The sequence below is a fragment of the Erythranthe guttata genome, chromosome 12 (assembly GCF_056151865.1).
Source record: "Erythranthe guttata isolate IM_541 chromosome 12, IM_541, whole genome shotgun sequence".
Taxonomy (NCBI): domain Eukaryota; kingdom Viridiplantae; phylum Streptophyta; class Magnoliopsida; order Lamiales; family Phrymaceae; genus Erythranthe; species Erythranthe guttata.
This window is the reverse complement of record NC_142544.1, coordinates 14,008,745-14,036,654: the sequence shown is the minus strand read 5'-3', so window position 1 is coordinate 14,036,654 and position 27,910 is coordinate 14,008,745. Positions and strand designations below refer to the sequence as shown.

The following is a 27,910-nucleotide window of genomic DNA, read 5'->3' as shown; positions in this document are numbered from 1 at the left end:
TAAGAGATCGAGAGATGAGAGAGAGGTCATCGCTGCGAAATGCTACGAATTTTAGACCATAAAAAAATGAACGAAATTACCATTTTAATAATTTTTAATATTTTTTTTAATTTAATTGCTTACCATTTTTTTATTAATATTTTAATTTCTAAACAATAAAATTAAAAAGAACATATATATAAATTTTGAGGGACAATTTCGTTATTTCACATCCAAAAATCAACTACCAGCCGCACATTCTGCCAGTGTGTCACACGAGAGAAAAATTGGGGGGTTTCTGTGTTTGACTAAATTTCACATGGTGGTTTTTGCTAGTTTATTATCACGGGGTTTTTTTGTTATTAAGAGATCAAATAGGGGTATTTTTTACAGTTTACTCGGGTAGTGTGATAATAGTCCTGATAATCACTTTTATTGATCCATTGTGCAATCTGCTGCATCAAGCTTCAGCTGTTCAAATTTTTGAATCGTGTCGTCTGGCGGTGGCGTTTGCCCGGCTGCCAATGCGGAATGGGAACCCAACATCGGGAACATCACCTGCGGCGGCATCCCGACGTAAGGGCTATCCAATATCATCAGTCTCAAACGTTCCCAGCTTCTTCTATAATTTTTTACCGCGTAGTGGGTCTTGTTGTTGTAGCGTTCTACAATAGAAAGAATATCGAGAACGTAGTCGTACAATGGGGGTCGAGACCAGCCCTGCATCCACGTCAAGTACTCAACCACCTTAGTGATTCCTTCCATCTCTAAACGCAATTGACCATGTCGAGATTTCAGTTGTTTAATTTTCTCGAATGCCAGCGCCAGGTCATCGGGTGAGATTCCACCTGGGACTGGAATTGGTGGCAGCAGCGTTACGGGCCCCGGAGGCAACGGAGCCACCGGAGGCATGGGCCTGTCCAATATGGCTGCAATGGCACGAGGCCCGAGAGATATGGTCATATTCGCTTTAAATATCTCCGTTGCATCTTCCATTTCCCTGACTAACTCTTCCATCAACGAAACGACCAATGTGTGGTAGTTCTTTAACGAACTCCCCATCGTCCTATAAAGTATATGTTAAATAGAGACGAAGAGGAAATACATATCAAACAACAAATATATATTGTTCGGAACCCGTTCAATTTACAACATAAAATTTATACTACACTGGCCTTTGCAAAGTAGATGTTGGTGGTATCTTTCCTTATCTTCAACCAAACCGAAAACAAAAGCCTTTACTGATTCAGAAGAAGAAACATGAAAATCTTCAATCAGAAAATAAAATAGTCTATATAAAACAACACATACAAAGGAGATAGACACACAATAGTGAAACATGAAGACGAATAAATAGCCCCAACGTTCCCAAGAAAAATGTCGGGCGCGACTAGTTTTGGCAAGGCAGCACCGCACACCGGCCCAGCCGGTGCCGAAAGTCCGAAAATTCTCCAACCCGAAAAAAATAATAAAAAATACGAGAATGTAGGAAATTGAATTTGGCACGGTGGTTGTCGGGGCCGTTTGGTCAGATTTCGAGAATACCGAAGAAATTCAGATTATAAAACAAGAATTGATCAAAAAAAAAACAAAAAATACAACACAACAACGTCAACATCTTCCCTTATCTTCAACCAAAACGCAATTCCCATTCAAAACGCCCATGTTTTTCCGGAAATTTCGGAAAATTGGATTTGTTTTGAAAATTTTGTTTCAGGAAGTTTTTTCCAATCTGATAAAATCAAAGCAAAATTAGAAAGAATTGATGAAAGGTTTTCATAATAATCAAAAGTTTTCAGAAATGAAAGCATCAAAAGTTATAAATCAAACGTGTAACCAAAGGCAAACAGGAATAAAAGAAATCTGTTGAAACAAAACCTAGAAACGAGAATGTCTGTGTTTCACCTTCACCAGAAGTTGTGTGTATTTTAAGATTGAAGATTTAATTTTGAAGAAAGGAGTGGTGAAAGAGAATATACATCGGCCTATTTAAATGCATCTTAGTAATGCTGAATAGTCCCTAATGTGCTGCCCACGTTATTCAGCACCCTACTACCCATACATTGTTTTTTCTTTTTATTCTGTAAAAAGTATTATTAGTCCATTTTGCAGTTAGTTTATATTAATTTAGTTACTAATTATGAATTTCTTTTATGGCTTTTAAAGAAACAAACTTCTATTTTCTTAGAGTTCAATTTATTTATTTATTATACTCAAAATTAAATTTTACAAAAAATAGTTTAATTATATTTAACAAATAAAGTTTGATTATAATAAATGACCATTTATTATTAAGGTTATTTCACTTTATATTTATGTCAATACTCAATTATATGTTATTTGTTATCAATTCATATATTTTTTTTTAAATTACAGAAAATAAATAAATTAACGCAAATCACAACATGATTAAATGTTGTGATTAATTGGAAAACTATTGGATCGGAATTCAAAAATTCCGAAATTTTGTATTTATTTCTAGTTCCAATCCAATTTTTTTTCCGGAATTCGGAATTAAAAAAACTGTTACAAAATCAGAATTCTTTGGATCGAATTCGGCGAAAATTGAAAATTTTGTTTCGATTTACACCGTACCCGTAGCTATGATAGAAGACGAATAATGGTTGTGCAGGAGAAATTTTTGGAGCAGATGACAAGAGGAGAAATAAAGTGCTTCAAAGAGAGAAAGAAGATATCAAATTGAAGAATGTCAACAGCTGATTAACGAACTGGTGAAACGAGATCACACGGATGATTATTTCCATCAACTTGAAGTGTATAAGTTGGATGGGTTGAACTCACTTGCAAATGAGATGCTAGCAAAGCTTGATACAATATTATATCGTTTAATATGCTCGAAAATTTGAAAAATGAACAATGTTCATCGATGCCATATTGGAAGATCCGCTTCCACCTCCGCCTTATGTTGGTGGTGCCAGCACTTCTTCTGTTGGTGGCGTAAATATGCGAAAATCTTTGAGTTTCATCACATATATCTTACATTTTGTTTTTATATGTTTTTATTTATTTATTTTTCTCTGTAAGAATGATTTTTTTTTTTGTTCTAATTAAAATTATTGCATAATATTTTTCAATTTTTTTAACATTAACTTTAACTATATATGAATAGAATCATTATATCTTTTATATATAAAAGTAAAAAACGGTAGGGCAACCTAAGAAACTGTAGGGCAATCTAAGGCAACCTAAGAAACTGTAGGGCAATCTAAGAAACCATAATTGCATATTTATATAAAAAAACAAAAATCATTATTAATATATTTTATTATTTTCTCATCTCCTATTTTCCAGCATTGTTTCTCTAATGACTTTCATAGCAAATCAGATTAGCAAGTCAGTTAACAAAATTCTAATCCACTCCGATAATTTCTCCTTTTCTTTTTCTTTTTTAAGTTTTGCAGTTTCTTTGCAAGCAATTTATTTTTTGGTTAATATTCGTTTGAAATGTTAATTATTTCTTACGAATAGCAAATAAATGGAAAAATATTTCAACACTTATAGAAGTCAGTTGATTTGATTAATTTATGTTTTTTGTTTAGTATATGTTTTCTATTAGAATTTGAATGATCATATTTGTAGGATTATTAATTGAATCATTTAAATTTCAGAAATAATTATTTTAATATTGTGTAATTTATAACTATTTAATTACTATGTATTTAATTTTTCTTTATTTTTGCAATGTCACCCCGTGCATCGCACGAAGAGAAATGCTAGTTACTTGTAATACCAACCAAAAAGGCCTAGAACTTACAAAACACAAACTGCATCTGATTAAATTTAATTAATCAAAATATGAGAAGGAAAAACATACCAAAAAAAATAAGATAAAAACATTTTAAAAAAGAAGAAAAACGCAGGATGTATGTGATGAAAGCTCATATATACAATGTATTTATACCTTTAAATACATTTCCAAACTCATATATACAATGTATTTATACCTTTAAATACATTTTCCTCTACATGACTAATATATATTGGATCAACTTAATTACAACAAGAATAAACTCTCTACATAGCTATAAGTGTAGGATCTCAGGCGCTACTAGTTGTTCTAAAATTAATCGGTGTCAGGAAAGACGAAAACCCTAACCTTAGTACATTCAACACACAAGCGCCCATGAAATTCGATTGGGGGCTGTCCATACCCCGGCTTCCCCCACGTGGACAATTGTCAAACCCAGACTAATAATAAGAAATTAAATATATTAAACTGTGGACAAAATTGTCTGGCGAACAGTTGATTAGGACGTTGCGATGAACACATATTTATACGAACGAAGAGTAGTGTCGACAAGTATTAGATGAAGTTAAATGATTTGTTATAAAATCGAATACACATAATTGAATATATAACTGTATTTGTATTTGGTATGCCCTATTTACCGGCCTAATAAGCTAATGAATACTTGGGCCATCTCGAAAGTCCTATATGTCATTCACCATTAGGTGTTTGCTAATCCTATTTAGAATTATACTCTAATAATGATTCTACTAAGTATATTATAAATAAACTCATTGGCTCACTTTAAGGTACGTTAAATTATTTAGTTCTGATACCTAGAATTCTTATTGTTCTACATATCCACATCTTGCATAGGTATCCATCTTACTTGAACGTCGGAGGGGTTTCCGCGGGATCAACCCCAGGTTAGTTTACGAGAGCTTATCTTCGCATGATAAAGACCCAGCCGTTCTCAAGTCCCCCTTTGGCAAGGACTCCGACCAAGATCATATACTCGCGTGCAGTGACACACCCTCGTGTTCCCGTTCAATCTACTCAAGGTAAGTTATACAATATCATTATAGCGTCGTCTGTGGTATTGCAACCTAGATCGCGAAGTGGACAAGGTGATCAGGAGAACTGTCTACCCTCTGATGGTGAACTCACCTAGGTAAAATCTACCTACGTGCGACCTATCAGAGTCCACCTACCTGAGTCTGCTTGCCAATATAAGGTCTCTAATACCACAATGACATGGGTAATCCTCACCAAGACTTTATGGATCACTATCTCCAAGGCTTTGGCAGCGCCTAAAAAAAAGGAAAATGGGCAGCGCATCTACCACCCACCAACATCAGAGTTCGACCAGTGACTTTTCCTAAGGGCTGGACATCCCACCTCAAGATTTGTACATCCCATCATCTCCCATCCCATCGGTTGGACATCCTATCTGAAGAGTGGCTAGGGATGGCCATGGGGCGGATTTGGGGCGGGTATTGTATTCCCCGCCCCCGCTCCGTTAAGAAACCCGTTCAACCCGCACCTGCCCTGCCCCGCTACGGGTCTAAAATTTACCAACCCCCTCCCACCCCATTGAAAACTCGGGGTTAACCACTTCGCCAAAAAATCTTTGAGAACTGAAGAAAAAAGTTAAAAAAAATAAAATTAAATAATCTGTACATTAGTCAATACATACTACATATAATTAAAAAAAAATCCTACTACCAAATATCAAATCCAAATTAGCTAAGAGATAATCTCAAAATTAATAGTTTTTAATTCTTGTATAAGAACGAGATAAATATAAGCGAGAGAAGAGAACAGGACAAATTACCGGACCACCGGTGGTCAACGCCGGAGATGGAGAGAACGGCGGCAAGGCTCGCCAGTTGTCAATTAACGGGCTGGTGGGTGATGACTCTTAAAGAAGGAGTTTTGAGAAGTGGTAAAAATTTGTAAAACCGTAAGAAGCGACGGAAGAAAAAGAAAGGGGATAACAAATAAATATAATGATATTAATAATAAATAAATAAATATAACACAAATCCGCACACGCACCTTCCCCGAACCTGTTTTCGAGGGAAAAATCAGAACTCGTACCCTCCCCATTTAATTGCGGGGCGAGTACCCGATGTTCGGATAAAATTGTCATCCCTAAGGGTGGTACATCCCTTTGCCTCTCTACCCCAAGGTCTTGACATCCTACCCTTGGGCATGCCCTCGTGTCTTTAAACAAGGGTTGGACATCCCATCCCAAGGGATGGCCATCCCCTCATCTCTTTATCCAAGGGTTGGGCATCTTGCCCCAAGGGTGGTCCTCCCCCTTATCTTTCTACCCCAACGGTTGAACATCACATCCCAAAGGTTGGGCATTCCCTCATCTCTCTATCCCAAGGGTTGGGCATCCCTCCAACTCTCTACCTCAATTAGGCCATCAGCCCCACACTCGTAGGCACCCCGGGGAGAGACAACTCCTACGGAAAGACAACTCGCTCGGCCCTAAGACCCCCCTCGGCGCTACCACCTAGCTGCGAGATAACTCTCACAAGGAGATCATTTGATCGGTGCTATAATCCTGCTGGGAGACAACTCCCACGAGGGTCGACACTTAAAATACCCCGTTGACACTTAACCTAAGGTTGACACTCAAAACACCCAACTTAGGGTCGACACCCAAAACACCCAACCTAGAGTTGATACTTACAATACCCCTTTCACCGCGATTAACCGCGTCGCCCCTCACTGCATCACCAGTACACGACTCCAACCCTAGCTCTGCCGCCACACACACATGCCCATCTAATGCACATAATAGCTGGATGACCCTCCAAATTTAAAAAAATTGCAAGAAAGGTGTCAAAAGATCTAAAAAAATCATAATAGGGGCAACAAACATCATTTGACCCGACGACTACATTAAAAGCGTCACAAAAAAAAAAATCTACTCTCGAACGAATCTCCGTACTCGAGGCTTAATCAAGAGTGGAGAACTTAATGATATGCCCTATTGGGCCAGCTCAATAAGCTAATGAATATTTGGGCCGTCTAGAAAGCCCTATATGTCATCCACCATAAGAGTTTACTAATCCTACTCAGAGTTCTACTCTAGTAATGATTCTACTAATCACATTATAAATAAACCTCCTGGTTCACTTTAAATGGTACGTTCTATTCTCTTGTTTTGATACCTAGAATAATGATTCTAGGTAATGATTCAAATAATCACATTATTGTTCTACCTATCCACATCTTGTCTAGGCATTATCGGCTTGAGCGTCGGAGGGGTTTTTGCCATATCAACTCCCAATTTAGTTTACGTGTGATCTTCGCAAGTTCAAGACCCAGTTGTTCTCAAGTTTCCCCTTGGCAAGGACTCCGACCAAAATCACATGCTCGCGTACAATAACCTACCCTTGTGTTCCTGTTCAATCCACTCAGGATGAGTGATGCAACATCCACATTATAAAATCACACTACGTAACTTGTTTTTAATTCGGAGTACTACTATGTCATTCATAATCCTTAATAATTTAAGATTTATCGAGTCCCGCAAGGGATGGCCTAGTGGTTGGAGCCATAGGCGGAATTATTAAGGGGCATGGGAGGCTGTTGACCCTCAAGATTAAAAAAAAAAATTAGGTATTTTGGTATGGTATTTTTTAAATATTACTTTTGGCCCCCCTAAAGTGTTTGTAAATATGTATTTTAATCCTTAACTTTTTTATTTCTTCGCCATATGTGTGTGTGTATATATATATATATATATATATATATATATATATATATATATATATCATATTTAATATAAAAAAATAAAATAAAATGGTTAAAACTTCTATTATTTTAAATAAAATTTATGAATATTTACTTATTTTTTAATTTTTTTTATCAATGACTCTACATAATAATATGAGACGATGCAATGAATCACCAAAATATTAAATACGATACATAATTAGAATAATTTGGATTAATTTAGAGTTTTTGTCATACTTAAAATATGATAAAATTATAATATATATATATATATATATATATATATATATATATATATATATATATATATATATATATATATATATATATGTCATTTTAATTAAAAAAGGATTAAATATAAACTTATTTTTGCAATGTCTTGTGAATCTAATTTTTTTTCGGGGCGCTGCCCCGAACTTCGAAATTTAGTTAGCCCCCCTATATTTTTATCCTGGTTCCGCCCCTGGTTGGAGCAAGTACTGGGTTTGTGTTAATTGGCTTATGTTCAAATTTCATTGCCAACGATCACTAGGTCGAGCTTGTCACATGGTTAGCCTAGTGTAGTTTACGTCTCTCGTATTGTTTACAAGCTATTATACGAGAGTGTAAGTTTACCCAATGCACCTATATGATTGGTTGCAGATTTCTTCGTTACTAAAAAAAGATATATAGTGCGTTATAATTATTCGAATAAGAAAAAAAATATAAATTAACTTCTATAAAATTCGTAATCTGAAGGATTTAATTTCGTATTATGGTGATAACAATATAGAAGAAGTTACTAATTAACGATTAACTACAATAGTATTATCATAATAAACCTCACAAATTTGCTCTATCCTTGGCTCCTTGTAATCGCACCAAACTAAATTGTATACCTTACACAATAAAAATCATCATTACCCCTATCATTGTAATCATATCAAATTAAATTTGATTCCTTATACAAAAAACTAGGACGAGCACTAGTAGAACTTAAATGTAATTTATTTAATTATTATCACTGTATTATATTTTGAAAATTTTGATAGTGTATTTGGTGTCCCCTTCTATTTTTTCTTAAAAGAAAAACAAGGACCAACAATACTTTGAAAAACTTACTCTTCAAAAGACAAATATGATTTGACTTTCTGAGTTTAATTTAATCGTACTAAAATAAAATTGTTATTAATATTTTTTTACAATTTAATCTATATTCTCTTTTAATCCTAAAAAAGGTAAGTTATCTTTCCTTATTTGATCATACAATTCCCTCTCATTGTACCTAATGACTCCATCTAAATTATTCACTTCTTGCGCATACTCCTATAAGGTATAGATGGGTTGTTTTGCATAGACTGGTGTTCAAACTGTCATGTACTCAAGCGTAAGGAAGCAGTTTCAGATTCACTTGGATTTTAGCCGAAAAAAGTATTATAAGATATTTTGGATGATAGATTTTGGATTGTACAACATGGTCTCTTCGGAAAGCAAGGAAATCAAAGATTTTTCAAGAGAGATGCACACCAACCGAAGTAGTGGTAGAAGCTATTAAACTTAGAAATTGGTCTTGGATTAAAGTGTTGAATCTACATTCCTGCTCATACGAAATTCCTAGTTGGTTCACCAACCCAGTGGAGGAGTTACAAGGGATATAAGCTCAAAATATAGCGGCTATGTTTGTTACCGTTTTCAGATTCTTTCCACACTTTCCCCAAAATGAAAATTATCTTTCTACACTATTTTCAAAAACTTTCCCCAAAACAAATTCAAATATTTCTCTCTCTAACAAACATGATTTGACTGCTACAGTGAAAATTGTCTTCACTAAAATACAAAATCAAATCACTTTATCTTTTAAATTCTTCTTCCAAAATACATTTTTCCAACACCTTTCAGACATGATTTGACTTGCTACAGTACAAATTGTCTCCTCCCAAAACACAAACAAACTTTATTTAATTTTCAAATTCTTCTCCCAAAACATCTTTCCCCAAAATAAATTGGAAATGGAAGCCCAAAAGCTTACCAAACACAGCCAGCGAGTTTGTGGGCTTGTGAGGTGGCGTGCTTGTACTATAAATTGACACTTTGCACGTCTTGTGCTATTTAAAAAATTAAGATTTTCCGATCAAAAGAATAAATTGAATGATGTTTAACTTAAATGAATTTTTAATTCCGATCAAAAGAATAAATTGAATGATGTTTAACTTAAATGAATTTCAGCGATCGTATTTTGGACGCACCGTTTCTTAACGTGTGTAATTTCAATTAAAATTTGTAAAAGTATGTGTGAAACCCCTTATGAGCTCGAGCTCAAGTCGAGTCGAGCGCAGCTCATTCTATTTTTCTTCTATCTTTTACATCTGGGGATGATTCTAAAAAACAAAAATAATCGAGAAACATTCAATTCTGAATATATTGATAACGAAAACATTGAAACTACAGAATATTTACAAGTAGGCAATTCAAATATTCATTTAAAAATAAATGAATAGTATGTACATTGAATCAAATGAGTACTCCTCACAACCATTCAATTGTCTAATGTTTACACAAATGTTATAAATACCACACCATAAATTCAGCAATACACAAATTCAACAAATCAAGAATCTTTAGCATACAAAGCTGACCAAGTCCACTCATCATCAGATACCTCAAATTGATTCTGCTCGGGAAAAAAAAACAAAAAAAAATTAGGCTCGGTTTTTACTAGATCGAAAAACGGCATTTCTCGATTAATTAATTAATAAGAACATTTATGTACCTCACACGTAGTCTGATCCTTGTACACCAACACACCTGGATGCACTGATACTATCGCTTCTTAATAAGCACCGTGCACTATAGCACGCTTTCCCACTATTATCCTTTTGCCTAGCTTTTGCGCTTTTGTTAGAATTACTTTCTTGCCCTTTGATATCCGACGAAGACTTTTTCGGGCTCTGTAGTCGAGGCCGCGGGATATCAACTCCACGTCGGCTTTTAGAATCACTATTTTTGTCCGGATCCTCGTCTATTAGCCCACATACACGTTCCCTACATATATTTTCACACACAATTATTAAAGGTAAATTACATCTATCTCCCCTGAGGTTTTGTTTAATTATAGATAGACCCTCTCTGGTTTGGAAAATTACGCATACCTCCCTTGAGGTTTGATATCAGCTAGACTGCACTTAAAACTATTTGACCATTGACTTTTTTTTAAAATTCATTTTCACCCTAAATCAGATATTGAGTAAAATTACATTGACCTCTCTTGAGCTTTGGATCTAATTACATATACCCCCTCATATTTATAAATTATTAGAAATTCCTCCCTTAAAGTTTAATTTTAAATAAACTAAATTATTATTTAGATGAAAAATATAAGAAAATTAATGTATAAAACAGCTTATTTACCTTGGCAAGGAGGCGTAGCGCCTTCGCATTGGAGGTCTGTGTTCGTTACCAGGCAAGCCCTCGAGGCAGAAAAATTGCTGCTTAAATTGGTCAACTCCGCTGCAAAAAACAAAAAAAAAAATCGTAGTGTTCGATTCAGTCACACGTCGTATAACACTGTACTCACAAATAGGCAAAATCCCAATGGAAGCACGTGTCCGAATTAAAATACGCAAAGAAAAAAAAGACCGGCGGCTGCATCCATTTTTTAATTTGTACGAATGATAAATAACTATAATAACGTCTTAAAAAAAAATTTATTTTTTTATATAAAAAACCCGAGTTATTAAGGATTCTTCAATTGCCAGACCTTGGGTACATAAAGTGAATCTGGTCCACGCCACGGAGGTACTCCTGGAGCATCTGTGGATGATACTCCAAGATCTGTTTGCTTTAAGAAAGACGATACCACATAAATAAATAATAATAATAATAATAATAGTAATAATAATAATAATAATACTAATTCCAACCATAAAACAGAATAATCATTTTTAACTAACACAGTTAAATAAATAGTGAGTGACGTTCGCACCTCTCTGTAAATCAGCTCCCTAATTTCGTGCTTTGTTAGTGTCTTCCTCTCGAAATCGAACTCGAACTTCGATATATGATGAGTTGAAGGCTCGTCCTCTATATTCGCCAGCCCGTAAAAATACGGATCCGCTAGTGCCTATATAAGTAGTGACATTTCTTAAATAATGAATTTAGTAAATAAAAAAATTTGAAAAATAATGAATATAATTTGATTATTACTTGTTCAGCGGAGGGACGATCTTTTGGATCGAATGCGATCAAACGCTCGAGTAAACGGAGAGCCTTTGGATCAATATTCGGGAACCTATGTGAGAGAGGTAGGCGTGGCTTTTTTCTCATGCTACTTAAATATCTTCGGGCCTTTTCATTTCGAATCTGGAAATAGCAAAAAATGAATCAGAGTAATTTCGTAATATTTTGAAAAATGCAATTTTTTCTTTTTAACAGGAGCACCGAAGGAAAGGAACAAACCCTAGAAATGGCTTCGGCGGAAGGTGTACCGAGAAGATCGGTGATGAGTTCCAATTGGTCGACAACGTTTTTACCGGGGAATAACGGTTTACCGGTTATCATTTCTGCAAATATGCATCCTATGCTCCATATATCAATAGCTGGGGTATACTGCAAATGACAATAAATAAATAAATTAATTTATTTATTAATTAAAATGTTTCTGATATTCGACAATTTTCAGTAAATTGAAAAAAACAAAAAAAAAAATTGCAGGGGAACTTACTCTAGAGAAAAAGGAACCACAAAGTTCAGGGGCACGATACCACCGCGTAGCCACGTAATCCTTCAGACCAAAATAAACATTTCATTAAAATTACAAAGTCGGTAACTAATAATATGTAGAGGTAAAACACCAATAATCAAGACTATTGTGAATCAAAAAATATATTTTCGTTTTCTATTTTTTTTAATATAAATTTTTAGATATTCCAAGGATATATATATCCTCGGAAAATTCACCGCGCAAAATCACATACAGTCCAAAAAACAGCAGACGGGGCATCACCGAATGACGCACGAGCTAGCCCGAAATCGCAAATCTTCAGCTTGCAATCTGCATTAGCAAGTATGTTTTTCGGTTTCAAATCCCGATGGAAAACATTTGCTGCAAAAAAAAAATTTAATAAATATTAGTACACGTCAAATGAACTAAATAAACCCGTTAGTTGTGAGAAGATCCTACCTGAATGAATATACTTCAAAGCACGAAGCAACTGGTACAAAAAGAATTGATGATGGCCAGGGGTAAGATCATCATTCGTATTAATCACATGGTGAAGATCTGTCTCCATCAACTCAAACACGACGTATATATCCTTGAATTCTCTGCGACAAGGAGGCAGCATGATATGCTTTATCTTCACAATGTCGGGGTGTGGAAGTAATCGAAGGAGCTTTATCTCTCTAAGAATACGTGTTGCTTCGGAAACGTGCTCGAAAATATCTTTAATTTTCTTTATAGCCACTTTTTCTCCCGTGTGAGTGTCCACTGCGGAAGCCACGGTACCGTAACTACCCTTGCCTACAACCTCCTGGATTTCGTACAAATTCGATTCGCCGTATTCTGTGAAGAAATCCATGCAAGCCATTTTCTGCCGTGTGCCCAAAAAGAAAATATTAGCATTTCTCCGATTTACGAAACTCACAATATAGAAAATTTTCAACCGTCTTTTTTAGAAGCGTAACATTGCAACTAACAAACAGAAATACGGCTCGACTATCCAAAAACGGGTTACACATACCAACGTGAGAATACAAGTTTTTTCACATAACTACACACACGAAAATCGATACTCAATCATACTGTAATAATTGGACATCTAAAAAACAAAAAATCGATCATTTCTTTCGTAAAAAGCGTGGTACTTCAATTATCAACCGTCAAAACCCTATCCCCAGAGAGGAATTCTTACATGTAACTGGTCAACGGTATCATGTATCGGTTTTAAATTAGACAAAACCGAATTCTTTTTCGTGGTTAGTTAGTTAGTTAATTCGTCACACCAGATTGAAATATCAAAATTGCATCATGTCAGAATACAATGTAACAGAATTGAACATCATAAGACAAAAAACAAATAAACATAATCAAAGAGCTAAAAATGCTGTTTGCTTACTTGGATCATTCGCAAAATTATCCGACGAATCGAAGAATATTCCCTCCACAGAGAACAGAGCAAAGCAACCGGACAAAACTTAACTATGAAACCCCAATTCTTACAAGCCCATAAAAAAGCAGCTCAATTAAATAAACCCCCACCTTCACACACAAATGAATTGGCACCAAATAAATACACTTAATTTTTTTTTTAAATGCAAATATATAAAAAGGTCAAACTTTGCCCTAATTTTCTTTTTTTACAGCTGCCCTTTCACAAAAAAAAGAGGTGATCTACTATGGAAGATGAAGAAGGATTCAATCCACACATCACACTTAAAAGATTTCAAGATTTGATCTTTCCCTATTTTCCTGCGGACTTGTGATCTACTGCAGAAATCTGCGGCCATATATATATAATATATATGTATATATAATAATATATATACTTACAATAACAACAGCTGATTTTCAAGAACTTATCTATTATGTGTGCTTGAAACTGTCGGTGCCTTTAGTTTATTTGTGAAGTAGGAAAAAACCCCACAAAAAAAGGGATAGAGAAATTTAAGAGAGAGAAAATGGAGAAAAGAAATGGTCGGAAAAAAAGATAGATGTATTGTATTGTACAGTGTAGATAGATACGACCTCCCCCACGTAGGATTTTCATTCAGTCTAAGAAGATAGAGAAATTTTGCATTTAATGGGTAAAAACAGAGCATTGGTATGTGAGCCTTATCTTATCGTCGTGTGGTCGTCACCTTCGCGCAGGGCGCGTGGTGTTACTCTCCGCACGCGTTTGTCCGTAGGGTTGACTTTTTCGACGGTGGAGACCTTTTTGATATAAACTTCAGCTAGTAATGCGGCGGCTGAAACTTTGAATTAGTCGGTAATTAGCAATAATCTTATCCGTAGACCGTACTAATGTGTAATTGTTAATTGTTTGCTTAATTTAATAAAGAAACCAAATGACTTTTCAATTTACAAATATCCGTTATTAAATTATATATTGAAACTAATAATTCAGCCGTACAATGCGATCAAAATGAATTAATATAAAAATTCAACGCATTAAAAACATCGAGGATGTAAATTGAATACGATCAAATAAAAAAGGGTAAATTACAAACACCCCTGAGGTATGGTCAAATTACAAAAATATCCCTCTTGTTTGGATAATTACATCTACCCCTCAACTATGTTTTTTTCTTATACCTCCACATTTATGGTGCCAAATTCAACATAGTCATCTAGATTTCGTGAAATGTGCTCTAGTTTGTACTCTTTTTGTATAAAAAATACAGTTTCCGATGCACCACAAACTGATACATACAAGCTAAAAATCACATATTATGATCGTCTTGCTTCATAATGTAAAGTTTGAATGGGATAAAACGGGTACAAAAGTGATAATATTACATATAATCTCGAAGATTCCACTAAATTTGATGAGTTGAGGGGGTGGTTGTAATTATCCAAACAAGAGGGGTGTTTTTGTAATTTGACCATACCTCAGGGGGTGTTTGTAATTTACCCAATAAAAAATAAAAGAATCATATTTTATTTCATCACAAAATAAGAGGTTATTAGTAATAAACTTTTCATAATAAATGGTGATATGTTCACCTCTTAAATTTTTCTTTGAGATAACCCTTATAAATTGTGTTTTCAATTCTACTCTAATATCAATTAGTATAATTAGTCTCAATTATTCATTTTTTCTTTCTTTCCATAACAATAATCTAATTCCTAAAAATTTGCTTCCAAATTCTAAAAAATTTGCTACTAAATCAAAAAAATGATCTTATTTTTTTATAATTTTCGGATTTTTTAGCCATTTTTTTATTTATTTTTATTTATAATATTTTTTTAATAAAAATATTTTTTTAAATTTTTTTCAAACAAAAAATTGAATTTTTTTTCTTGACAAATTTACAACTCTGAATATGACTATATTTGAAAATTACTATATGTGACTATGTAGACATATATTTTCTTTATAGTGCAATTGTTTACATTTTCAATTTAAAAATTCCAATTATATAGTGCGGTATGGTCATGTACTGTTTACCAAATTATCTAAACAATGAAGATTCCCCATTATTTACGAAAATAATCCAATCGAAATCCACACAAAAAATTAACAATTTTGAATCTAGGTATTAGAGTCTACTTGAAAACGAGAAGATAGAACATATTCGAATATGACTACAGTCATATTCGAAAAATACATAAATATGACTATAGTAATATTCGAATATGACTACAATCATATTCAACAATAGTCATATTCGAATACGACTACAGTCATATTCGAAAAATACATAAATATGACTATAGTCATATTCGAATATAACTATAGTCATGCTACTGCTGTTGTTCAGATCTTTTAAGATCTGAAAAAAAAATCGAAAAATACTTAAATAAAGATAGAAAAATAACGAAAGAGAGTCATGGGGAGTCGACGACAAACGGCGATGGTGGCGGTGGTGAAGGAAATAGAGTGAGAGAGCAGCGACGGTGGTGGTGGTGGTGGTGGTGGTGGTGGTGGTGGACAAATCTGGGAAAAAAAAAACTGAGAAAGATACTGAAAACAGAGAAAGAGCCTTACGTGGAAACGAAGGAAGAGGCGGCGGCAACGAGCGGCGACGGTAATGGTTTGTACAAATCTATGTGGAGACGATGGTGGTGTAAAAATAGAGAAATCGAGAGAAACAACGAACACGAGAAAATAATAAATCACTAATCGAGTGAATCAACAATAGTCATATTCGAACCAGAGTAGTCACGTTGATGCTGCTGTTTCAGATCTGGAGAGAAAAAAAGAAAAAAAATTGAAAATAAAGAAATGGAGGGATGGAGAGGCGACGACAACGACGGTGAATGATAGAGAGTGGGGACATGGCTACGGAGGCAGTGGTAGACAAATCTGAGAAGAAGAAAAAAACCGAGAAATCGAGAGAGGACGAAAAAAGAGAAATCTCCATGTAACGCACCCGACGAAGGGCGGGGACGAGGTGGGGGAGGCACCGCCGCCACCACTTGTACGGAGGAGGGCCACCTGCATTAGGTTTCGGCCGGCCGGCGGTTGAAAGGTATTTTTGGCTCCGGCGGTGACGAGTGCACAAACAACGGTGGCTATGGTGAGCGGACTACGGCGGTGGTGAGAAAAAGATGAAGGAGTGCGCGGCGGTATACAGTTTTTACAGATCTGCATAAAGACGAAAAAGAAGAGAGAGAGAGAGAGAGAGAGAGAGAGAGAGAGAGAGAGAGAGAGAGAGAGAAATAAATTATATCACGTTAAAAATCTAATCACATAAGGGCACTTTAGTCTTATCATGTCTGGTTAGGGGATTCTCACTAATTAAGAATGAAACTTGGGTGTAGGCAAACGTCTGTAATAGTCAATTGGATTTAGTTCAAAATATTTTCCATTTGAGGGGGGTATTGCATATTTCCCCAAATTATAAATATAAAATATTGTTGTAAAAATCATCTACACCGAAATGTCACAATCAACTTCAAACAGGAAATGGAATAAATGGAACACTCTTGCACATTAATTTGAATGCTGGTACAATATAACAAGAAGCTGCGGTTACGAAAAATTAAAATACATTTAAATAAAATAATAGAACGAAAACTTTGATATATATATATATATATATATATATATATATATATATATATATATATATATATATATATATAATACGATATCCATTCTATTTGATATAAGTATCGAATTGAAAAAAAAAAGACAAAATAAAATATACACAGTAAGTCTGATATACAATATACGGTACATATATCATCCGAGCCAAATCATGAGGATGCTGGCTTTTTCCTTTCGACTTAGTATATGTATCAGTCATCGTCTCATCGATGTTCTGACATCGGCATACTTGAGTGGGTGCTCATATTGATGAGTTCACTGAACTTCCTCGGCCTTGAAATCTCTAAGTGGTTCCCAATCATCGAGTAGAGGTTTCTATAGTATAGTTGTATACCATTAATCGTTAAGACCCAGACATTATCGTTACTTCACTAAAGGGCCAGCTGTATCGTGACTTGTCCTTGAGTCTCCTCCAAGACCTCTTCAAGGGCCTATGTTCGTCTAGTCCAAAATCTAGTGTGAAGTTTGTGTATTCTAGTAGAGGATTCACGCAGTGATAAGTCATTGGATGTCCTATGTCTTCTATCAGTTTATATCAGGCCAGAGTTCATAGTGGGGTGATTAGAGAAAATGGTTTCTATAAGTAACACACAAACGGATTACTTAGAACGTTCGCACAATCATCAAACTAATATGAGGTGTCGGTGGATCAATGTCTCTTGCTTGCTCGGTTCGAAAGGATCGTACTATACGTTAGCTATATCATACGGTTCTTGCTGGCACTTCATTTGTATCTAAGGACATGATACGTAGTTACTAGACGCCGATCATGATTCGTTTCAGCGATTTGATCGGTGGTTAAGTTAAAATGAGTTTTATCTTAATACAGACTCTAAGGACGAGTCTGTATAAGAACTATGTGTTATTCGAATCACAAGAAGTTGTGAGCCCATGTCTAGAGTACACCTAAACCATTGAGTGTCACACTTCTCGTCTACTGGAGATCCTTAAATACGAGAAAAGATGAAGTTGTTAATATTTGCATAGTTGGAGGTTAATAAGATTGGATCTAAGGTTCGTAATTGTTGATTACGGATTGTAATAAATAGAGAGATATATTTATGCGAAAATCCAGTGAACTTTTTAATTAATTGAGAATTTCCCCGATTTAGCAGGCGCTCTGAATTGGAACTTTCCAATTTTAGAAACTGAAAATTTTCAAGTGGCACTCGTATTGACGAGAATGTTATGCTCGCCACTATATGTAATTGTTATATTTTTTTGAGCAATCATTTATTACAAACGAGACACTAAAGTGAGGGCCTAACAACTTAAACTCACTAGGTTTTTTGAAACCCAGGTATATAAGGAGGACTTAAGAAGGTTAAAGATCCGAGATTTTTTAGCAACAAACCCTAGTCGTCGAGCTCTCTCTCTCTCTCTCTCTCTTAGTGAATCATTAGTAGAAAATTTGCTTATTACTACGAAATTTTTGGCTACGGTAAAAAGTCGTAATAAAAGGTACTTTTTACTATGGAACAATTTTGAAGTTGTAATAAATACTAGGATTTACCGTAGCAAAAAGTATATGGTACGGCCATTTACCGTAGCAAAGCTTTTGTCACGCCCGTATATGCTACGGGGCAAATTCGTAGCAAATGCATAACAAAAGCCTTTTTAATATGAATTTGATACATTTTGCTACGGTTAATGATCGTAGTAAAAAACCATTTTTCTTCTAGTGAATCCACATCCAGAAGTGTACCCCGTGTACTTTTTAGCATCATCACTAGAGAAAGTGTGGGGAGTGAGATATTAGGGGTCATATGTGTTATTTACGTTTTTTTCCGAATAATAAATGTGTTCAGCAAGCCGAGGCCTGCATTTATATCATAGATAGATTAGAAGTTTATGTGTATAAACTTTATTTTCCCATTTTTTTATTAATTCTATTAGTAATTGTAATATAGTTTATAAGGGCTAATTTGTGTACAATGGGCTTCGCCCACGTAAATAAATCGCATTCAAAGGCCCAAGGAGAAATGATCCAAAACTAGAAGTCCAATCTTATATATAAAAGGAAGATATTTTGATCTATAAACCCTAAATCTAAATTTAGGGACATTTAAGTCATTTTCTATTTTGACAGTTTTCTTTTTCCTTTTAATTTTTAATATTTTATACACGTAAGTTAATAATTTAATTAACTGTCCAATGCTTAAAACACTAAATACATGATCTGATTTTTTTCAAGTGTTTACCATTATCCAATAACAATTAACTGTCCACTCTTTAAAAAAACTGAATACACGTTCAGTAGTTGCAGCAGCAAGCAGTTGATGTTTCTTTTTTAATTCCTTTTTAACTTCCTTTCACGTATTGATGGTCTAGCAAATATCACTCTCACAATTCACAAACTATCAAAAAAATGAACATATTCAACTCATTGGTTCCCTTTTCGCTGTAAACATTTATATAATTGCTGTAAACATTTATAATAATTGTTGGGTTTGGGGGTGTAAGATGGATTTTTGTTTGCGACTTACATGGGACTCCATTTGGAATTTGGATTTGTAGCTATGCAGGCTTTTATTTATTTATTTATTTATTTTTATTTGATAGGCAAAAAATATATTAATAGAGATAGAAGCCGAAGCAGTTATTTGATTATTTATCTAATAATTGTTTTCTCTATGTTTTGTGTTGCAGTCGTTGAGAAATTGAACAATTGAAAAGTCTTCTTTCTTCCTGTTTTCTTCACGCCGACGATTGACAGTAGCGGCACGGCGTATGATTTATGAATTTTTTTTTTTTTCACGATGGTACATTTTGTTCAGTTTTGATTTTTACCCCAATTGACGGGAAAACAATATTCTATCATTGCGGCACGCTATTTTTATATATCTTTTGATACTATCTTTCATCTTAGTGATATTGTTGGTATTTCTAATGATTCCAGTCTTTGTATGAATTTGGACTCAAATGTTCCAAAGTTGAGTATGGCCCACGTGGAAATCCAAAATCCAGATGAATGGATATGATGATTCTAACATGGTATGTTTAGTTTCTACAATTTTCTTTTATTGTGACATTTTTTTTTTTGGATTATGCAGCCTTTTTTGGATTCTTTAACTGTTTGTTTGGTTGCTGAGAAAAAAATGAGGTGGAATCATATATGACTCTAGGTTTTCGCCTTCGAAAAATATTCGAAGGTTGGTATCTTTTATAAATTTCATATCTTTGATTTCTACGCGTATCTTTACACCGGAAAATATCAACACTTACGTAAAAAAAAAAATCTTTATTGTAATTCTTCCATCTTTTAGTTTTTTTTTTAATTTAGGCAATGAGCTCTCATTATTTTTCATGATTGGGGCTTTGCATATAGGTTTGATTTTTTTATTGAGATGCCGAATTTGATTTTACCAACAATCGAAATAGAAGTGGATTGGCCAAAATTGACGTTCCGCTTGATTGAAGGTAAGAATCTTTTCACCATTGACCATTTTGAATGAACCAAGAGAATTGGCTCATTAGACATGAGATTACACGGGTTGAATTTGAAGAAATTGGATGAGATGTTATGGCAGTGGCTTTGCGGTATGATTCTGGGAGAAACTGGAAGCCAAATTTCGTGGAATTTTTGGTGTGCTGGAGAAAAGAGATTACTAAATAATTAGTTCTCTGACTATTTTTAAATCACCGGGATCCTCATCATATTTTTCCCCGACTTTGTTTTTTGTCGTTCTTTTTTCAAAAATTAGTTCATTTGTGATGGTTCCTCCTCATCATTATTTTCTGAATTCCCAACTTTTGTATGTTGTTTGGAAAAAAATAGTTGTTTGCAACTTCAAAATGGTAACTATCGTTTCGCTCGCTCAGTGAATTGTCATTTAATGCAAAAGGTGACTGGCAATCATTTGTTCCGAGCATTTGTTTCTGTTTTATTCCGGAGTTTCCATCTTAAAGAAGGTATTATTTTAATTTGTAGCCAGATTTATATGATAGCATAAGCATGGAGGTCAATATTCCAGTTTAACATAAAACTCGAAGTTATGATATCATTATTCCATATGATCTTCGTTGACGTTTTGGAGATGCTCTTAACATGCTACCATTTGAATTCCTTACAGTTTCTTAGGCAAAATAATTTAATATGTATATGCCCTTTTAGTTTGGTTGGTATGTGACATATTTGGATGAATGATGGTGCCATAGTCGTATACATAATATATACTCTAATGTGTATTATAATATGTGAAGCTGATGAATTTAGTATACGGGTTTTACATTGTCGTCATAGTTAATTAAGGTTACTTGACAATGCCGCCGGACGAAAGATTGTTACATGTTTGCGCGAGTCTACAACTGTTTGAAATAAACATGAAAACAGGAATTGCTTGGTTGGTACAAGTTGCAGGTATTAGAGCACTGAATGTTCAATTTTATTGTGGAGGTTTAGAACTTGCTTATGGAGTGTTCAAATTGCTGAAAAACTATTCCATATTATTTTATTACCACACAACCCCCTAACCAAGGGTGCCAATTGCTAAAAAAACTTAAATCATAATGGAGGTTTTGTCAATAAAATAATATAGGGTAGGTTTTGGTATTCGAGCTAACAGGAGGGTACTAATTGCAATAGTTTATTTTCTTTCTGTAGTTGTATTTCACACAATTAAGGCCAAGTTAACTATCGAATCGGAAATATTACGCATATCGTTTTTCTGCACATACGTATGATATCGTTTATCTTTTCTTATCGTGTGTGTGTATAATATAATTTAAAATCAAACCCCCCAACAATGCTGAAAATCACCCAAACCACCCCAACACTGCTTAACATCGCACAACCAACCCCCAACAATGCTGGAAATCGCACAAACGATGCCAATCAATGCAGAAAATTGCACAAACACCCCAACTAAGATAAAAGTCGAACTAATCACCACAATCAGCGAACCCACCTCAAATTGAATGAACCCATCACAAAATCAAACAAACCCAACCCTGAATGCGTGGAAAAGGAAGAAATAGGGCTCTAAATAGCGAGCAAGTTCCAATATAATTGCGCGAATCACAATCAAAATCACAAGTCAGTTCCAATTGCAAAAATTCTATAAAAATTGAATTATGGTTGCGTTATTGGGAGATTTTTTTAAGAAATTGAAGGAAAATTTTTGTATTTTTGAATTAGGGTGTATTGTTTTGTCATTACTTGCATTTGAATTATTCAAGAAAATTGAAGAGATTTGCCTTAAATCCGTTTTTTCAAAGATGAATATTGCATTTGTGTTATATCGTTTTGATTGAAACTAAATATATCACGAATTTAACTACAGTGATTCTACTTTGGATATGTAATCAACGATTTTTTTTCTAACCTAACTTCCCATGTTGTCCGCAATCAATCGATTGAAAAAAACCGTATGTGCAAATCTTCTCACTTTGTGTTGAAAGCTTGATGACACGATGTTTTTTTCCAACACGTTCAAATAACTTCTTCTCATAAATATGTCGTTCCGTGCATTCAATTAATTATCTGCTAAAAAAACGCCTGAGACGGAAACCGAAGTTTGACAGCAAGAAAATACCACCCTCCATGTCAGTAAACTCTCTCTACGAATTTATATGCTTTGATAGTAGATGAGAGGTTATTTTCTTTTTATTTATTTTTTTTGTATTAGTGGGATGGTGGATTTTGTCGTAGGATATATACCGTACCGGTGATAAACATCCATGTTTTTCTTTTCACCCTCCTTTTCCGGTTGCATTTGATTTTTAAATCTTTCAAATTAAATTTGGTAAGTTCTCTCTGTTGCGAATATCGCTCTTCCAAATAATTACTTTAATTTATGAGGAACTTTTGAATTTGTTTGAGACTTGAGTTGAAAACAAGTTCTAACGGTCACTTTATTGGTTCAAGTTATGGCACATGGTGACGGGGAGAACTTATTCACGTTAATTCATTCTGCTAATTGATCGATGCAAGCCTAAAGAAATATATATCGACTGTCAATTTGATTGTTAATTCGGTATAGAAGGATCAAAAGGACTTCTCTATTGTATTACAACTATTGAAATCATGCACTTCTCTTGCCGCAAAACCTTGACTCCAGTGTGATGTCCACATGGTATTAATTTATGTTTATTATTTCTACATTCGATTTTTTATTTCGATAGTTGTACGATTGTTTGTTGTTTCTGTTTGTGCTCCAAGTATCAATTCCGTTTGTTGATTCTTTAATAAACCTGTACGTATTTTGTCTATGTTTCTCGGTTAAATCTCTGAATTTCTTTATTGCTAAAGTTGCATGAATTGTTGTTACTTTTTGTGTTCCATTTTTTAAGCAGTTGTTACTTTTGGCATAAAGCTGTAATTCGCCTTGAGTTTTTTGCTAAAATATCTGAATTTCTGTATTTCAATAGTTGTCGGAATGGTTTTTTTTCCGTTGTGCTGATGCTAAATTATTTCTGTTTATGCTCCATTTCTTTAGTCGTTTTTTGCTTTTGCAAGAATTCTGTCTTTTGCTAACTTTCTCGACATTAAATATCTGATTTTATTTATTTCGATGGATGTATTGATATTTTGTTGTTTCTGTTTTTTTTATAAGACTATGGAAAAATCGTTCTTTTTGTTACTATTTAATATTTAACAAAAAAAATATTCTGTTTAATAATAAGCAAAGTCCCAACACGACTTCTGTAAAATTTATGTAATTACATGTGTATAAGCAAAGTCACAAAAGAAAGAGGACTATGAATTCCACTTGAAGCACTTTCACAGCTTTTAATTTATGTATTTTCACATCAGTTACTATTGTTCTAATATCTTTATTTATTTTTTTAATAATTTCTCCATATATTTGGCATAAGTTGTCCTTTAAAGATTTCATGTCTGATTTGCTTTGAGTTATTTTTAATGGAATTGTTTGCTTCTCCTTTATGATAACGTGTGACATACTTGAATGTTTGTGTTCTGATTAAATGGCTAGGAGTTGGGATAATGAAAATACAGGAAGACATTTTTCACTTTTTATTTTATATAAACTTAACATTACTTTTATTAATTCTTTAGGATTTCATCTGTGATAATGATGCCACAATTTCTTTACGAAAATCATTGAAGAAACGAGGTGGTGATCGTGTTGATATCTACAATTTGTCAGGTGATGGAGCAATTCGAATTTCCAACGTTGAAGAGTATATGTATCTACAAGTTTTTGTCTTTGTTGTTAAGTTATTTGTTATTTTCTTTTGATTTGATATACTATCATATTTATTGTTTTATTTATTGTTTGGACTTCTTTATAAAGCAATGGTATTGGTTAAGTTATTTGATCCTTTCTGATGCGAACATATGTTGTATTATTTAAATTTGCACTCATATAATGTATATTTTATTTTCTCTGGCAGGCCCGCTCGATAATTTATTTTTAAACGTGTAGAAGTTTGATCCATATTTGTTCAAACATTGTCTTACAGTACGGAAATGCGACGGGTGCTATTTTTTCCGATAGTTACTTTGGCATTTACTAATGTTATATATTCAATATGCCCATTTTTCATTTCGTATATTTAAACTACTACTTTGTAGAAAATAATTGTTCATTTTTTTGTGTATCTGAGCAAGAAACTATTGGCTCTCTTTTTCTATGTTGTATGTTGCTTGATTACTAACTTTATTTAAACTTTATTTAGTTCTTCATTTCATATTTTCTTAATTAAATAAAGTTATGATAAGATGAAGACTTGATTATGCTTTGACAAAATGTTATTATATACCCCGCGATGATTGAGACTTTGTGTAGCAGCATAGCAGCAATCACACACACACACACACACACATATATATATATATATATATATATATATATATATATATATATATATATATATATATATATATATATATATATATATATATATATATATATATATCGATTCCTGGTCGTTGTTTTCTTTAGCAGCATTTTTAACCATTTTATGCTTTTTTCATTGTTTAATTTCTCTACAAAAACTTCACATCTTCATCTTTATAGCAGCCTTTTTCGGATTCATATCGCCCGTGTTCGTAATGTTGACAATTAGCTTTGGTCTTTAAGTTTTTTGGTTGTTCTTTAGAATTATTTGTTTGGATGTTCCTTAAATTTTTTGTTCTTAAAAATTTGTTTTTCTTTTTAAGAAAAAATTGAAATGTGATTTTGTTAACAGCGAAAATACTTATGCTTTGACACAAGTTTGGTGAAGGCGGGTAGAAGAAGATGATATTTTACACATCTTAGTTGGAAAGACGGAAAAAGGGATAATACTCTAATGTTTTAAGACATATGCCCAGTTTGGTTCCATTCTAATAAAATCTAAATGGTATCTAAATTTATTAAACAATTACAATTTGACTCCAGTTTTAAGATGTTCTGCATTTGTGTCTTTTACAATCATGTCAATTTTTATTTTTTTTGTTTTTTTTTTTCTCATATGAACATTTTTTTTGGGCAATTTGAAAAATTGGTTTGGCTCCTCGGCAAGATTTGATGCAACTCTCGGCACCACGCATGAAACTTCTTCCATCCTATGTTTTTTTCATGTTTTAATTTTTGATTTTTTTTATTTCCGCAGTTGACACATTCTTTATTTTCGAATTTTCGAATTTCTTTATTTTTATTTTTTTCATATATTCTTTGTTATTCATTGTAATTATTTTTAAAGAAATATTTATCTTACGTCTTTGTAACTGTTTTTAATTTTCAAATTCTGTATTATTTTTTCTTAACTCTCTTTGTTATTCCCCTTTCTTTGTCAATGACGTCTTTGTAACAAAAAAATAACTTTTTATGTTTCTACGAAACCGCTAACGAAATCTTTGTTACTTTGTTTTCCTCTTCAAATTATAAATGACTTTTTCCTTAATATTTTCTTCAAATATACTCATTTTTAATATCACGCGTTTAAATTATTATTTTCTTGACTTTTGGAATATCACCTCGTGCATCGCACGGGGATAAATACTAGTCATATTAAAAGAGCATGTGAACCCCTAAATAAGACGAAAGTATCATCTGTACTTTACGCCGAACGGTGAGACGAAGTAAAACCCTAAAATATTGTGGCGAGACGAGGTAAGACATTAAGATGTTGTGGCTAGACGAGGTAAGACATTAAGATGTTGTGGCGAGACCCTAAATCGGTGTTTTAAACGAGTTGAGGCGTATTAAAACTAAAATCCCATTAAATGCGGCATGCCCAAATCAACAGAAAATTAGGTTAAAAATCTAATGAGGCTTGCATCTCAAGGCACGACATATCTATAAATAGGAAATTCACTTAAATCCTTATTGTTTAATGCTTTTCTACTAAAAATACATCATACTCACATAAAAACCTTTTTCTGACTTGATCGTAGGAGCATTTACGTCGGGAAACCTCTCCCGGTATTGCAACAACGACGACTAATCGAGACTCCGACGAATTTAAAAGCTAACATCAGGCCGATATCATCATCCCGGCAAACTGAACACGATCAATAGTCTTAGTGTTGATGGTGCGAGTTTGATTCACGTTAAAAGTACTGAAGATGTTCTTGATTAGATGAAAATTGGACAAAGAAATCGTACATTGGTTGCAAGTTCCATCTTAATGGGTTGTCGATCACTTAGTATCTGATAGGCATATGAAGCGAAAAAAGCTTTGTGCTTTATTACTGATTATCGACCTGACTCTAAATATAATTTAGGGCAAATTACACGCACACTCCTGAGGTATGTTAACATAACTTTAATGTCCCTGTGATATCGATAATTATTCTTACCCCCTGAAACATAGTTAGAAACTGTAATGTAATAATGCATTGAATACGTTATTCCGATAGTATTCTAACGGACTATTACTTTTAGCTAGTGGTGGAGACATCTTAGAGTTAGAGGGTGACATGGTTCCCCCAACATTTCTTGAATCACCCATAACTTTTTGTTGTCTCCACCGATTCCTGAAACTAATAGTCGGTTAGAACTCTATCAGAATAACGTATCCAATGCATTATCTCATTAGAGTTTCTAACTATATTTCAGTGGGGTGAGTGTAATTATCGAGACCACAGGAATCTTAAAGCTATTTTAGCATACCACAGAGGTATGGGTGTAATTTACCCTATAATTTATGACGATCTTGATAATTGATCTGACTGTTATATGTCAATGAATATACCCTTTTGACTTCATACTCTATATAAGAATAAAATGAAACCCCAAGTTGTGTAAAGCTTGTTTTATTCTTAATTATGACTTTTAGTTCGTTAAACAACTTTGAAAAATATATTGTGTAATCTTGTCACTTTTTCCACAGAGGTATATTAGCACTTTGAAATTTGTCGAGAGAGTTGTTATCAATAGACCTTGGAGCAACCCAGTCTAATAAAGAAATTATGGTTGCTAGTGGTAGTATTGAGTAAGTTGTATCTAAATTATGTTTTTTCCTTCTTTTCTTCTCATATAATTTTCTCATGTAATATTTCTTCGTGTTTGCCTCAACCCATAGTCTTATTGTACAAATTTGCTGTTCAGTACGAATAGTATATATAACTTATCTTCTCGATCGTTACTAATTAATGTGTACTTTTTGTACATATAGATTGTTTTGGATGATAAATTTTACTGTCGATGCAATCAAGAGCTCGTGCAATTTGAAATTTAGTGATTAAAAATCATCCCGACGACAAGTACCTCATTTTCGGAGACAAAAT

The 27,910-nt window shown here is 33.7% G+C and overlaps 2 protein-coding genes across 5 annotated transcripts; both read right to left on the bottom strand.

The window, feature by feature from the left end:
- Window positions 1-289: 289 nt before the first annotated feature.
- On the bottom strand, window positions 290-2,009 carry LOC105952273 (uncharacterized). 4 transcript variants are annotated; one of them, XM_088826608.1, is made up of 3 exons: window positions 1,858-2,009; window positions 1,155-1,220; window positions 290-1,045 (listed from the first exon to the last, which is right to left on the bottom strand). In XM_088826608.1, exon 3 carries the CDS (start codon window positions 1,039-1,041, stop codon window positions 412-414), a length of 630 nt encoding a protein of 209 aa, XP_088682734.1. In that variant the 5' UTR covers window positions 1,042-1,045; window positions 1,155-1,220; window positions 1,858-2,009; the 3' UTR covers window positions 290-411. The 4 variants fall into 4 exon arrangements, with proteins under 4 accessions (XP_088682734.1, XP_088682736.1, XP_088682735.1 ...); XM_088826610.1 differs by having other exon boundaries at window positions 1,885-2,009; XM_088826609.1 differs by having other exon boundaries at window positions 290-1,220.
- A 7,905-nt stretch (window positions 2,010-9,914) lies between these two features.
- On the bottom strand, window positions 9,915-14,222 carry MPK17 (MAP kinase 17). The gene is made up of 12 exons (XM_088826106.1): window positions 14,010-14,222; window positions 13,576-13,718; window positions 12,642-13,050; window positions 12,436-12,563; window positions 12,183-12,242; window positions 11,918-12,067; window positions 11,666-11,821; window positions 11,445-11,582; window positions 11,220-11,293; window positions 10,871-10,969; window positions 10,233-10,504; window positions 9,915-10,133 (listed from the first exon to the last, which is right to left on the bottom strand). Exons 2-11 carry the CDS (start codon window positions 13,582-13,584, stop codon window positions 10,234-10,236), a joined length of 1,494 nt encoding a protein of 497 aa, XP_088682232.1. The 5' UTR covers window positions 13,585-13,718; window positions 14,010-14,222; the 3' UTR covers window positions 9,915-10,133; window position 10,233.
- Between the last annotated feature and the right edge of the window lie 13,688 nt (window positions 14,223-27,910).